Genomic DNA, 15418 nt, shown 5'->3' on the forward strand with positions numbered 1-15418 from the left:
TATTATGGTATAAAGTTTCACAGGCATTTTTGCTTCATCAGATGCATTAAGCATTACCTCAGTTGGTGGAAGGACAAAAGGACTGTAGTAATATTGTAATATATTTATTGCATTACCATTTGCTACTACCTGTATTTTTTGCACTTCATTTTCCACTCAATGTACTGTACTGTTACAATTTAAGCCTCATATTTACACAGTGATGCATGGACAGTATAATACTGAATCTCAACCACCCAGTCCCATATACTTCCTTTTGGAGAAGATTCACAATAGCGTCATGTCAGAACAATGGCTTCCATTAGCATATGATATTGACATGCAGACCCATTTCAGTGTGGCTTCAGAATTTGATCTGGGACTGAATTAGCCTTGGACCACCTGCTGATTTTTACTCAAGGAGAGATGGGCAGAACATTATCCTATTGCTCTTACTGGACCTCTCACCTTATTTTTGACAAAAACAAAACAAAAATTAAAAAAAAGTAAAAGCAAAGTGTTATGGCACCTTAAAGGCTAACTGGAGGTTCTAGTAGGGTAGCAGTGCTATTGTATACCCTTGACCAAAGAATGGTACACTCTTTCTATCTGGGGTGGTCAAACTCTTCCACCGAGTGCACAGGGATGCACATGGAGCAGTAAGGGTGGAATGGGACACCCGCCCAGCCAGCCAAATCAACCCTGGTGATCAATAGGGTGCCAGATGTCACAGAGAGATTGCCCTCACATCCAACTAACTGCTATACTGTATTTTAATGTGAGCTTTCAAGAACAAGCCCACTTCTTCAGACATGGCAAATATTTATAAAAAGCCTTATTTTTGACATAACCCATACAGTAGTATCTTTGCAGTCTTTCTGCTGAGACTGTGGGATCCGTATCAGAGGCACCATTTTTCTGAGTTACAGTAGCATATACAGAAACTGATGAGCTACAGCACTGAAAGAGTGCTCATTGAACACAGGTTGCCACAGGATATTACTTTGACCTGAGTTTTGCTAAGGCAATTATAGCCATTCCTGGACAGAGACAGTTTGACCACTGTGATCAATGCACTTTTAACCTTAAGACAGGACTACTCCAATATGCTGTAATGTGGGCCCACCACAGAGATTTAATCCACAGGCTGCAGTTGGTACAGAATGCAACAGGCAGTTGGGTGAAAAGAGCCAATATACTGCACTTTTGCTTAGAAACTCCCATCAGCTACCTATATACAGTATTAGCAGGTGATGCTTAAGGTTTTGGCATATCTAGGTACTTTTTTAAACAAAGCTCTGAACTCATGACCAAGATACAAAAAGGACTACATAATCTCCTAATGTTCCAGATGGTTTGGGGCACCTATGGAAAACTTGCTTGCTCAACCAACTTGTCACAGAATTGTGATTTTATTGGTATATTACAGAAGGATTTTTAAGTAAGCAATAATAATAATAATAATAATAATAATAATAATAATAATAATAATAATAATAATAATAATAATAATAATAATAATAATAGATGATGATGATGATGATGATGATGATGATGATGATGATGATGATGATGATGACAGAGCAACAGGGTTGCTCCAGAGGAAGTTCATTGTCACCCAGTTGAAAATTCTGGTTTATGTATTCATGAGTACCACAGCTGGATTTCAGACTGAGCACGTATCATAGGCTTTATATTTTTAAGTACTGATTGTACAAATGTCTAACATTGTTTTTATATGTGACATCCAGAGAGTTGGCAAAACTTTCTGAGAAAATTTACATTTTAAAAAGCTTTGCTGTTTTCCCAAAGTGCTCAAAACAACCAACAAATAAAAGTACACTTAAATGAACCCTCCCCCCCAAGGAAACAGTTCATTGGACAATTTAACCAAGCTTAAACAGAAATGGTTTTCTTCATTTGCAGTAGATACAAAAGTCATGTTACATCAACGGTTAAAACAAAGGTGGGGAACCTGCAGCCCTCTGGACGTTGCTGAACTACAACTCCAAGAATCTCACTACTTAATGGCCAGGCTGGAAGTACAGTACTGTAATAAGAAATGGAGTCCAGCAACATCTGAATCCTCACAGTCCCCAAATGAGAAGTAAAACACTCCAAAGTCAGGGAGCCAAAACTACCCTCCCGTTTCCTACTATCTGAATATAACATATTAACGTAGGGCAGGCAGGCGATTCCAGGAGCGTTCAAAAGGGAGCCATACTCCAAAACAGAGAGGACTTCAAGTAATGGCACCATCCTTATTTTAAGCATAATGCCGCTTCAAAGGCGAAAGGACTTTTAACTTTTCCGAGACAAGTGTGCCCATTTTATTAAAAAAAATATGCATGTGTTTGTGCACGCGCGCACAAGACTTCCAGATGAACGAATAGCATCCTCAAGACACCGTGTTTTTTTTTTTCATTTACATAGACAAACAGAATCGTGCCCGCTGTCGTCCTTTCTAACCTTTTTTAACCATCCTTCTAGCTCAGTGCTTTAGAGAGGTCTCTGGCTGCCGAGCCAGAGGTTGGGAGTTCAATTCCCCACAGTGCCTCCTTGGCAGGGGCTAGACCTGATGATCCATAGGGTCCCTTCCAGCTTTGCAGTACTTATACTGTATTATAATTCCCATCTGCACAGGTTTCAGCCGTCTCCCGCTCTTTGCCCTTCAAACCAGCTGTCAGGCTTCGCCTTTGCGCAAGGACTAAACAGATGCTCTTTCTTTCCGCTACTGAATTCCCGCTCTCCCATTCTCCCTTCTGCCAATGGTTGATGCCCTTCGAGTTCCTATTGGCTCTTCCTCCTCTCTGCTTAACCAATTACTGGGCCGCCTTGCCTGTCACCGTGACCAATGAGTGCCTCTCGCACTCGTCCTTCCTGATACACGATTGTTCCGTCTCACGTTCTAAACCCACCCCTCTTGCCCGAACTAGCCAATAAGGACAACATACTTAACCGGTTTCCTTTCAACCAATGGACGCTTTACCCTTTCCCTCCCGTTCCTCCGTCGGCCAATTCGTTTTCTTCTTCTATTTCCCGCGCTCTGCCCACTCCACTCCGGAGATTGGTCTCTGGCTCCGCCTCCTTTTTTTCCTCTTCCAAAGTTAAAAGCAGAGGGAAAAGGGGCGGGGGAGAAAAGGGGCGGTTGTCTGTCCGTTCATTGTCCGCTCGGGCTCAGATCATGTGACCGGAAGTAGTGTCCGGTTCGCTTCCCAGGACTTCCGCTTTTTTCGCTTGGATCTTCTTGACACTGGAGACGGGCGCCTGATAGGGGAACTGCTGACCCGCCAGGTAATTAATTGTCCAGTAGTGGGTGTAACTTAGTTTTGCCCAGGAGGATGAGGGGTTGCTAAGGCAACTTTGCAAACCCTAAAATATGAATCTTTATTGTTCTTATTAATGAGTAACAAGACCAGATACTTTGTTGTCAAATAATTATTAAGATTGCCTAACGCTAGTTACGTTCACTAGTTTAGGAATCTTTACAGCTGCCTAGTGTTGCAGATGTGGGGCTGAGGGGGGAATAGGAAAAAGGGTTTATCTCTTCTATGATTTTCTATCCTAACATTCTGGGCTTCCTCATCACTGTACTGCATCTGTTTGTTATGTTATTGTTGTTGGGGATAGGGTCAGACCTAAAACAGCAGTGTTGTAGTACCCTAAAGGCTGGTTTCACATACTGTACAATAGTATTATCTCATAAGCTTCCATGGGCTTTGTGTTATGTCTAAAGCTTTGTTTGCCCTTGGCAGGTGCATACATATTTGAGTGTAGAGAAAATGGAGTAAATACGGGTTAGGTAGGAGTAGGAGAATAGCTTGATTGAAGTTCATGATAGATACAAAATTTTGGGAGACTTCCTGGTTCATAGTTCAGTCACAGAGGGCTGGACTGGATACCTCAGAATGCACCAGCTTTATTCATGAGTTAATGCATCTCGTAATTGCTAGTGGTTTTGCGTACTCTAAGTATTTTGCTTACATTGTATTGGCAGCCTCGCTGTATGAACCTTCTTATGCATTAATTTTCACAGCGATTGCTGTGTTAGACTACCCACAGTAGTAACAAAGATTATTCTGGCATCTGGAAAATTTAAAGATTTGTTGTGGTCTGTACTGGCTTATTTTTCTGCCACAGGTAATTTTTTTAAAAAATGGGAGTCTCTAATTCATAACTGATATCTGTTATATGATGAGGATTGTGCCTTTAAGCATATAAATGCTGTCTTTTTTTTACAAAAAGGCTTCTCAGCTGAGAGGTGAAACCATTATGAACCTGAACATCTCAAACCTTAGGAGAAGGGGCAATTTGAAAAGGGATTCTCACAATTAAAACAAATTGTGGTCTCACAATTAAACAGTTTGGAAAGATTATCAAGTGTAAGGGTTTGTCACTGGAGACCAAGGCCAGGATCATCCACACTCTTGCATTTCCAATCACCATGTATGAGTGTGAAAGCTGGACAGTAAATAAATCTGATGGGAAAAATTGATTCCTTTGAAGTCTGATAGTGAAGGAGAGCTTTGTGGATACCCTGGGCTGCCAAAAACATGAACAAGTGAGTTGTACATCAAATCAAGCCTGAACCATCTCTGGAGGCAAAAATGCTGAAACTGAGGCCATCCTACTTTGGGCACATCATGAGAAGACAGGATTCTCATGGTGACAAATAAAGTTGGGAAAAGTTGAAGATGGCAGAAAAAGAAAACCAAATATAAGAAAAGGAAGCCACAGACTTGAGTTTACAAGAGTTGAGCAGGGCAGTTGAGGACAGGACATTTTGAAGACAGTTCGTTCAAAGGATCACCATCAGTCAGAGACAACATGACAGCACATAACAACAAAAAAGGAGAATCTTGAATAGATGAACTAGAGAAAGGAGCACTGATAAATTTTCTTAATAGCAACATGTGACTGAGATAACCCCAAATATTGTGTAATGAATAATGATCAGAGAATGCAAAAATGTTTTAGGAAGTGAGAATATACAGAAGAGAGTTGTAATCCTGAACTTGGTTAGAGGTTAGAAGTTTGAGATACCTCGTAAAAACAGAAGTCCACAGATACCACTAAGTTCCATCCCTGAGCTCTTCATCTTGATATTTCAGTCTGAACCTTAGGGGACCTAAGAATTGTTGTAGTTACTGAAAAAGGATAGCTTAGTTAGTTAGATTTCTGGCTGCAAAGCAGTTGGGAGTTCTGTTCCCCACTGGGCATCCTAGAAAAGCCAGCCTCTGTGGTCTTGGGCAAGCTGCCCAATGATGCCCCCAGAGGAAGGGAGTACTAAAGCACTTCTGAGTAGTCTCTACTTAGAAAACCCTGAAAAGGATTGCCATAAGTCAGAATTGACTTGACGGCAGACAATTATTATATTATTGTGTACCTAGATGCCTTTCTTCATATAGCAGCCATACAGTGACAATAATGAAAGTACACTTAAGCAATTATTTTACAATGTGTAACAGTAAAACAAAAAAAGAGTGGATAGGACATCAGTTAGTGATAATATGTGGTGTAATCACTTTAAAAAGCTATATTTTTAATTAATGAGAATGGAAGTAATAGGATCTCAGAAAGTATCTTGAATTTTTGAGTTAGGGCTGGAGAAAGCAACCATTCATGAAAATTGGGCTGTAGGAAATTCTCAGGCTTGGACTGATAAATTATCATTGTTTATTAGTTATTTATTAGTTACATTTATATTATCCCTCTCCTTCTATGAGCTCAGGACATTGTGCAAGAAGCCTTGTGGTGCAGTGGTTGAACTGCAGTACTGATGTCAAGTCTCTGATCATGACCCTAGTTAGATCAAGATTCCCTCTAAGCCATGCACATGTGTGACTCTGCCTCATTCCATGCAGCTTTCTTCCTCCTCTGTGCAATGATCATATTCAACCTCTTTGGTTTTGGTTGCAACTGAACCCTGCACATGGGGGAGCTGAGTTGCACACACATGCAGGGGTGAAGTTGTGCATGAGAGAGGTGGAGCCCCATCCAGCAGGCTTGAAAATTAGAGAGTACATTGATTCCAATGGATTTGTGTAGCCATGACTCGGCCTTCCATCCTTCCTAGGTTGGTAACATGAGTACCTAGCTTGTTGGAGGGCAAAGTGTTGTTTGCATATTTACGCTGCAAACCATCCAAAGAGTGCTTTAAGCAGCACACTTTGCTTTACATGGTCCTCTCCGCTTTGCCCTAACAGTTAGCCTGTGAAGTATGTTAGATTGTTTGAGAGTGACTGTCGTAAGGTCATCCAGTGATTTCACAGCTCAAATCACAATCCAGTGCTCTGATCTCTACACCGTATTGGTTGCCTCTTTGTAAATTGCCCTGAAGGCCTAATATAGAATAGCTACAAAGCATTTTTTTTTAGAAAATGTGGAGCATTTTAGGGAAGGGAACTCTTTTTGCTAAATTTAATTGATAAATATGTGCCTAATGAGTTACTGTCCCTGTCTTTTCAATCCTCATTGTATAGTACTAGCTACCCCATGGGAACAATAAGATGAGTGCTGATATAAACTGTGTGAACAGGTGCAAATGAGAACTACAGAAATGTAACAGCAAGGGTATAGTAGCTGTACCGGCAACGCCTGTGAAGATGAGAGCTACACTTGCCTGTCTCCATACCCTCAGAAGCAGAAGTTTGACAGAAGATATTGTCCCAATGCTTTTTTCCTCTGGTCACCTGCAATTATTTCCCTCTTCCTTTTTAAAAAGAAAAATAATTGCAACCTTTGGAAAATGCACTCTAGAGCCGTCTGTAATGTCCTTTGATTAACTTCTGGCATTCATCAAAATAACTGAGTTTCTAGCTTTCTAGGTGATGGCTTGATAGCTTCAGAGGAGTTTCAAGGATGGAGCCGTTTTAGGGCACAGTCTTAACTAGCCAAGAGCCGAGCTGACACTAAGCCAATTGAGACTGTGCTGAATCCAAATACCTCCCATCGTGGATACACTGGAAATTATTTAGGACTTCCATATAGTGATTGTTGAGTCCGAGCTGAGAAGAGTTTGGATCTGGCATAATCGAACTCCTCAGCAGATCCAGCTGTGCCATGCATGCAGGTGGTTTTTAACCATTTTAAATCCACTACAACTGGCCAGTCTTTGAGTTTGGATGGCACTGTTAGTCTGTTTCAACATAACTAAAGAAGGAAGGAAGGGCCTTGTGACAGCTATACTACTAACAAGTTATAATTTTTTAAAAATGCTTTCTTTAAGGGCCCCCCCACATGTCCTTCTTTTTGTTGTGATTTCCAAAGGAGATTTAAGATTTCCAAACTGAAATTTAGAGCTGAGGAGAAAAACTTGGAAAATTAAAGAAAGCTCTTCCTCTTTGTGGAAATATTTTCAGTAGATCGATGAGTGGTTCTTCAGGAAGCATGTTAGTCTAAGAGTGTGTCCTGTGATCTATGGGTGTCATGGTTCCAAGACATTTTGTAAAATCTAGCCCTTATCACTTACTCCTTATAGTTACTTCCTCTGAAGTAGAGGGGAATTTCTGAGTGGACGGGGAAAATGGATGTGAGGATTTTGAAAAGACAGAGAAAGTTAGTTAATGGCTCCCTTTTAGCACAGGTTTCCTCAACCATAAATCACCACCACTCATGTTTTGACAGGCTAATTCACTGGAGTCCCTTTTGTTTCTTGAGTGGCACAGAGCAACTGGATCTGTAACTTTGGCAGTTGTGATGGTGATCAAGAATACAGGCAAACACTTCATACAGATGATTGAAATGGTGCTAGCCAAGATAATGAGCCAGCTCTGCTTGGAGCATCGCATTGTCTCTGAGATTGGAATTTTAACTTGGGGTGCCATGATAGTTAATCTCTCTTCATTACTACATCCTTATTTCATTTTTTTGGTCCAGGCGTCTGTCTTGCAGTCCAGGCCTGAAGAATGAAGTGGCTTTCTTTAGCAACCAAAGGGATCAGTTGTCTCTTCTCCGCAAGCCTTGTCCTCAAACTATCTTTCTACCCTTGCATGTGACTAGATATTTCTCTCCTGAAATCATGCCCTAAAACATATTTAGGAAATGGAAGATGGCCATTGGTGACTTCCAGTCTGCAGAGAGCTGTGACTTATGCTCACTGTGGTTCCACTCGGGCCTTAGCATCCCTTTTCAGCTTCACTTTGTTTTGTTCCTAGTTTTTATTTTTGGCTGACTTACCCCATGGGGTCAGGATTAGTGATGGCAAGCTCACTGCATAAATCCCATTTCTGTTTCCAAAGAACAAATAATTCATAGCCCATTTAATGCTTCTTGCTGCTATATCCCTTCTTGTCCAATCCTTAAAAAAATATATTCCACCCCACTTCTAAAGCAGACCAGCATGGATCAGTTTAAAGGCACAACTGTGAATGCAGTGTCCAAATACGCTTTGATTCTGCTCATGCACCTTTGTGGTGTTGTTACATTTTTGGCCAAAAGGAGCTTTCTGCCTGGTATTGTAGATCTTGAATACAAAGTACAACTCTCAGGTGCTTGAAAGCAGTCTTTGGGGCTGGAAATAACCTTTGAAGTTTGGGCAAGGGGCCAGGCTGAAACGATGCTTCATATTTGGCCAGAGTTTAAAGGTATGCCATTCTGTTTGAACAGTTTAAACTTCCTCCTATGTCTGTAAACCTTTCTTGGAACACGTACCTGCTAGGAAACTCCAGGCACACCTATGATATGAGAGCTGTTGGGGTGGAACCTGGACCATTTCCAGCCCCCTAGCAACACTTGGCAAATCATAGCACACAGAAACTTGCTGGCTGAAGATGGTGGGAGTTGCCATCCATAATCTTTGTAAGCCACAAGGTTTAGGGAAGGTTGCGGTTGCCTTCATTTCTTTGCCGTGTCTAGAGCAAGAGTGACATTTGTATTGTGCTCCACAATGGGAACTGCCCACTTAAATTGCTTAGTATTGTCTTAGCTCAGTGACTTATGGCAGTGACCTGTTTCATCCAAAATATTTGGCATGGGGATGTCTTCAGAAGGCAGTTTGGGCAGTGTTCTGGTTTAGAACTCACTTTGTGATCAGCCCAACAAGGATCCCAGCTGCAACAAAGTGGTCTGCCATATTCCCCCCCCCCTCCACATTAGTGCTGTTTTTCAAGGTTCCTGTTGCCTTGGAACAGGAATTGTGTAGCGTTGCTTGGGTTGTGGGGAGGGGAGGGATTGCTAAATATAAAATTGATTTAAACCACAGTTTAAATCATGATTTAAATTTTAAAAATGATTTTTAAAATTTAAACTATTAAAAAATCCAAATTTTTGGATTTAAATCAAATCCACCTTTCTAGGGACATGCTTTCTTCCTCATCTCAAGACAGATCTCTGACATGCTGCGTAGTTCTATGAGATTTATGTTTGAGGATGGTTGCTCATCCACAATGAGGATTTTCTTCCTTTATAGTAGGGGTGATGACTGTGGAGTATGAGTGCAAACCGTGTTCTTTATGCCATTCATCGCCACAGTTATGAGATTCTCCCTAGTGCAGAAGGGATATGCAGGAGCTTTGAGCAGCTAATTTGATCTCTCTTTTGCCTTCGGTTTTCTTCTTTTTCTTCCCCCAACTGTCAAATGATCTTTTCATTTTCATTGGTTTAACTGTTCTTAAGAATAATTCGTTGACAGATTTGTGAAAGTCTTTCAAACACCTGGTTCTTTCAGGCTGCAGTCCTATATCTACTTCTGGAAGTTAGTCCCCTGAACTCAGTGGATCTCACTTCCAAGGAGACATAGTACAGTACATCCTGCCCCACCCCAAAATTCCTTATTAAGACAAAGAAATGTCTTGCTGTGAAAGTTTCTCTTCTGTCAAAATCCTGAAAGTTCAAAAACCCACAGATGTTTATGGACCTTTTGTATGGTATTTTCATAATAATTCCAAAGCCAGGGTTTCCTGTGAGCATGTAGAAATCTTTCCCTTCATTCTTCATGACCCCTTTTCTCTACTAAAGTACAAGTATCCAGCTATCTAGGGTCACTGTTGATGCCAGAAAACACATGAGGGAGGAGATGCGAAAGTCTGAAGGAAAAAACACAGTTTCTCCACCCCTCCATGTTTTGAGATGAAGGTTTAGCATAAAAGAGGGAGAAAGACTGGATTATGAAGTATTTTAATGTGATGATGTATAAAATGTTTAAGACAAGATGCTTCTAATTTGGCTTTGTTTAAGTCGTGTCCAACTCTTTGTGACCCCATGGACCAGAGCACACCAGGCCCTCCTGTCTGCCACTGCGTCCTGGAGTTTGGTCAAATTCATATTGGTAGCTTTGGTGACACTGTCCAACCATCTTGTTCTCTGTCATCCCCTTCTCCTCTTGCTTTCACTCTTTCCAAACATCAGGATTTTTCCAGGCAGTCTTCTCTTCTCAGGAGATGGCCAAAGTATTGGAGCCTCAGCTTCAGGATCTGTCCTCCCAGTGAGCACTCAGGGTTGATTTCCTTCAGAATGGATAGGTTTAATCTCCTTGCAGTCCAGCAGACTCTCAAGAGTCTCCTCCAGGAACACAGTAATTTGGTACTAGGCTATTAATTCTCCCAATAATGAGTTGTAAGCACATTTAGGACTTGCTGGAAAGAGACTTAAAATATTGAAAAACAGAGAATATCTTCAGGTATTTGCTTGAGAAATGCAATCCAGGATTTTGCCACATGTATTGGAGTTGAAATGAGATGAAAAGACATGTACAAGTCACAGGTTCTGATTTGGTTCTTTTTTTGTCCACTTTGAGTTCCTCTGCTTTCTGCAACATGTGGAAGAAACTAGTCAGCTTTCTGACACGGTCGAACTAAATAAACCTATCTGCAAAAAGGAGCTTACCAGTTTGGGGAAATTTAGGAGGGTGATAAAAAAAAAGGGAAGCACAAGCTGCTGCTGGTCACTTAGAAAATAAGAATGATTAAGCAAAGTTTCATTTCACAACATTAATATTCAGTGAGACTGGGAGAGAAGGTATCCTCTTTTTTTCTCCATTTCTTTTCTGAAATTAATCAGTACTTCCTTTTTTGACATCATGGAACTGATCAGGCTCCTCTTCTGAAAGGCTAACATTCAAAATAAATAACCTTGTTCTATTTTGTTATTGTATTCACACTTGGGAGTTTCCCCTCCTTTTCAGCTCCCTGCAAACTCCTGCTATTTAGTTACTGTTGGATACTGCTCCTAGATGGCTTTTTATAAATTTCCAAAATGTAATATGTTAGATCTCTTAGTATCCACCTATTTTTCACTCAGTTTCTAGACAGGATTCCAAACAAAGTAATTTCAATTTAGTGCTGTTAATTTCATTTAATACATTTATAATTTCTATCTGAACAAACTATTGTTTAATATGTGAAACATGATTATTTATAAAGTGAACTTCTTTCCCATGCATTTATGTTTTTACATATAAACAAGTAATACTTCCACATCCCTCATGCGACAAAATGGTTTTAAATTTGTAAAGGATATTAGAAACAAAAATAAGTGGCACATATTTTACATGGTTTTCCAGAGGGAATATAAAGGAAGAGTGCTGTCTTTTCCAGTGGCATCAACATTTCTGGAAATCATAGATCTGTAAGAGGAAGGAAGGTAATAAATGGAAAGTTTATGTTCTGGGTGTGGGGTGCAGATTGGCATCAAAGAGCAGAGAGTAATTATAGAGAGGCTTGGTGTGAGGGGAAGGAACGTGTCCCTCACAGCAAACATGTTTGTCACCTGTCTCCCACTTATTTTGAGAGGGAGTGAGATGAACCAGTGACTTTCGGGGCTCACAGGGAGGGGAACGGATACTTTGTTCTCCCGGTCCAGCTGTCTAACCACTGCCCCTTTGACTACCAGAAGCTTCTGCAGCTTCCTCTAATCAGTAGCCAAAAAGGCTACTGCTGTTGTAGCAGTCACACATGTGTGAGTGAGTTTCCAGATTATTCACACCCTTTCTTCATGAGAATATTCATGAGGAACTTCAGGCGTCTTCACGTCTAGAGTTTCAACAGGCAAGAGTAGAGCCTAGTTTTAAGCGAGCAAGGAGCCTTGTGGTGTTTTGAGACTCTAGTTGGGGCATCAGCGTGTGCTTTGAGGGAAGAACTGTTCTTTTCACAAATTGCTGGAAGGTGTGTGTGTGTGTGTGGGGGGGGGGGGTGGCACCAGCAGCTTGGATACATCTAATCTGTTGCTGGAGTCTAGCTAGTGGAGGGTGGAGGAGCGGTGGTCTTCCCAGCCCTGCTGTCCTTGGATAAGGACTTGGATTAGATGACCTTTGGTTCCTTCCAAATCTGTGAACCACCATCTGATGGAACAGTTGGAGCGCTTTGGGAGGGGGGCACTGTTCTCTCAATTCCCATCTGGGTGGCTTCAAGCGACAGAAGCCAGGACAAAGTGGCTCAGTATTCTCACACTTGGCTTTGGTTTGGCCTGAAAGTCCTGTGGATACTTGTGAAGCACCATCGATTGGAAAGGCCTAGATACGGTTCTCACAATCTCTTGGTCACTGTTTGTTGCTCCAAAGCGTTGCCTGTACTGTATTTCATGTTCAAAATCCTGCTTGGGGGCCTTGGTGTGCTTCTGCTCTCCTCTTTTCGCCTCATCAGCTTTCTCTCAAGAAAGGGCAGAAAAAAGCAGTGATACGGAGCTGCTGTCTTCCTTCAGGCAAAGCAAGGATGAGAGTGAGCAATTTGTACTCGGGTGTATCACAGGCGGTGGTGTTTGTTTTGTTTTTTTTGTGTTTTTGTTTCCTGACTTTTCTCCATGTGGTAATTATCACAGCCCTTTGCTACTTTCTTCCAGCTATAACTCATTCAGGTAAATCTGGGAGCGAGCGGGAGGGAGGGAGACTGATCCAGGGTCACCTAATGAGTGCCATGGCCAAGTGAAGACAAGAACCTATATCTCCTGAGTCCTACTCCAGCACTCAAAACAGTACACCATAATGCTTTAGAATCATGCTCGCATCCTTTCCCTCTTTCTATAATGGGATGGCAGTTCCCATCACTACTCCTCTCACAGGGTGACCATATCTCAGTAGCCTCAATCAACCTGAAGTGTCTCATTGTTGAAGGTAAATACAGACACCCTTTGTACGTTGAAAATAAAGCAAGGTTCCTTTCATATATCTAGAATTCTACATTCTCCCCTGCAAGTGTCCCTGGGTTTTGAGATCTACAGGAAAGGTCCTTCTCAGGAGCATCTTTTGTGAGGACACCTGAGAAAGCCTTTTCGGTAGCTGCTCCCAGACTATGGAATCCCTACTACAGGACATTAGAATGCTCACCATCCTGATGCCCTTTTGCCACTGCATAAAAATCTCCCTATTTTAGGAAGGATCCCAGCAACCGATTGATGGTTAAGACCAGGAGCTTGAATATACAATACAGTATCTTAAACTTTTAGCAGCTGAGATCAAGAATAACTCCCTTTATGTATGTTTTACTTCTGCTACTTGGTACAGACTACTCTATATCCCATAGGAGTGCTACATTTGCTAAACAAGCAGTGGAAAGGCGGAATTCATTGCCTGCTTCACATTTTCTACATGTTGATATTACACCTTGATACTTGCGTGAGAATGCTTATTTTATTATTTCATATTTTTCTCATTGTTTATATTATTTATATTGTCAACTACTGTATTTTTTAAAGAATCATTTGATTTCTGTTTATGCATACAGCATAAATTTGATTTATTTATAATGTTTTTATTGCACATGTCTTCTAACTGGGTCCTCTTATTGGGAGAAAGGTGGCCTATAAATAAAATAAGTAAACTGCCTTTGATACTACTTTTTAGGAGAAAGGGGAGATATAAATCAAAGAAATATAATATGGTATCTTGAACTCCAAGCCTTTACACATCTGAAAGATTTTATATCTCTATTTTTCCTTCTCTCTTTCTCTCTCCCTGCCTCCCTCCCCAGAGATGAGCCACTGACGGAGTCACGGATGTCAACTTTGCACATGCTTTGCAGCCGTTTCACCGGTCTGTCTGAGGATGACCAAGCCATTGAGCTTACAGAACAGTGACTTGGAGCAAAGCCTTCCCACCATTGCGTCCTCGCTTTCATATACTCAGGGTTTTTCTCCACACTACTACCACTCTCCTGAAAGGAGAAGAGCCATCTCTGATGTCCGGCGGACCTTCTGCCTCTTTGTGACTTTTGATCTCCTCTTCGTTTCACTCCTCTGGATCATTGAGCTGAATGTGAGTTCAGAATCCAACCTTGATAAATAAAGGGTTCTGGTCCAGGGTTAGAAAGTTTACATTTTGTTTCTTTGTTTGTTTTGAACCACAGCTCCTAAAAATCCACCAGGCAGTTTGGATTTTCACAAGCCAGCAAGTCAGGAATAGCTATCTCTCAACATTATAGTTCATAGGGCTTGGTACAAAACAGAACTGAGAAATGCCCATAAAGTGCTGCTTCCTGAGCAGAGATTATACAGGCAACAATGTTGTCCAGGTTGAAAGCAGGCATGCGATTCCTTTGTGCTGATGGCTGGCTAGTTCACTCTCTCACTACCTGGTCTAAGTGTGTGACTTACATGATAGTCCAGAATTCTGTATCTTGGCCTGGACAGGATTGCTTTCCAGGCATGTCTGGTCAGAACAGTGACTCTGGTTGGGTCAGCTACAGCCCAAAAGCCTGCCACTGCTGCTCTTCTTTTCTACAAAGGAGGCTTCCAAGGCTGTCAGAAATCCCACACTTTGCTAGTTGCCAGTTGCTTTCTGCACAATTGCTCATCTTAGAACAGAAGAGAAGAACTCTTTGTTTCATTATTATGAGTTCTTCCCGTCAACATCTTTGAGGCTCCAACGTCAGAGGCAGAACTGAATTTAGTCAAGTTGTTTATCCCAGCAGAAATGATAAACAAGGCTGACTCATTTCTTAGAATGGTTTTAATTGCCGGGCTGAAAAAAGAGAGTAAGCCTATGCACATTTGTCTTCACACCCACACAAATCGAGACCAATGTGTGCCACAGGCTGATGGCAGTGGGTGAACTAATGACTCAGCTGAGTGACCCAGCCTGCAGGGTATGAGGAGAAGAGCCAGTCTGACCTCAGATGGAAAACTCCTTCGTCGTCATCATGGCTGGCTCTTCATGAGTATCAGGAAAATCTACCCTCTGCCCTCCCTCTTCTCTACCATCCACTTCTAGTGACAGCGTAAGATAGGTCAGGGTGAAGCTCATGTAGACTAAATGCCATTTTTGTTGTCCCTTGAGCTTTTGTTATAAGACATCTTTCTCTATGTCGTAATTCTCAAGTCAGCATGACCAGTTGTTGGGGATTAAGGAACTTGTAGTTCAGAACTTAATAACTGACACATTCAAGGACTCCCAGCTGATGGGGGTCTCTTTTTTTCTTATAAAAATAGCCTATAAGCCAGCACTACTTCAGCATGTGCACTGTCTTATGTGGAGGGATCTGGAGTAGAACCCAGGATATCCCAGCCAAGG

At 41.5% G+C, this 15418-nt stretch overlaps 1 protein-coding gene across 1 annotated transcript in view; it reads left to right on the forward strand.

Annotated features, from left to right (window-relative positions):
• The first annotated feature begins 2929 nt into the window (after positions 1–2929).
• STARD3 (StAR related lipid transfer domain containing 3) overlaps positions 2930–15418 on the forward strand; it is a 34717-nt gene continuing 22228 nt past the window's right edge. Inside the window, exons 1-2 of the mRNA XM_020799294.3 lie at positions 2930–3273; positions 13881–14164. Coding sequence (XP_020654953.3) covers positions 13955–14164 — 210 coding nt within the window. The 5' untranslated portion in view covers positions 2930–3273; positions 13881–13954. The remainder of the gene's footprint in view (positions 3274–13880; positions 14165–15418) is intronic.

This window comes from Pogona vitticeps, chromosome 6 (assembly GCF_051106095.1).
Source record: "Pogona vitticeps strain Pit_001003342236 chromosome 6, PviZW2.1, whole genome shotgun sequence".
NCBI lineage: Eukaryota > Metazoa > Chordata > Lepidosauria > Squamata > Agamidae > Pogona > Pogona vitticeps.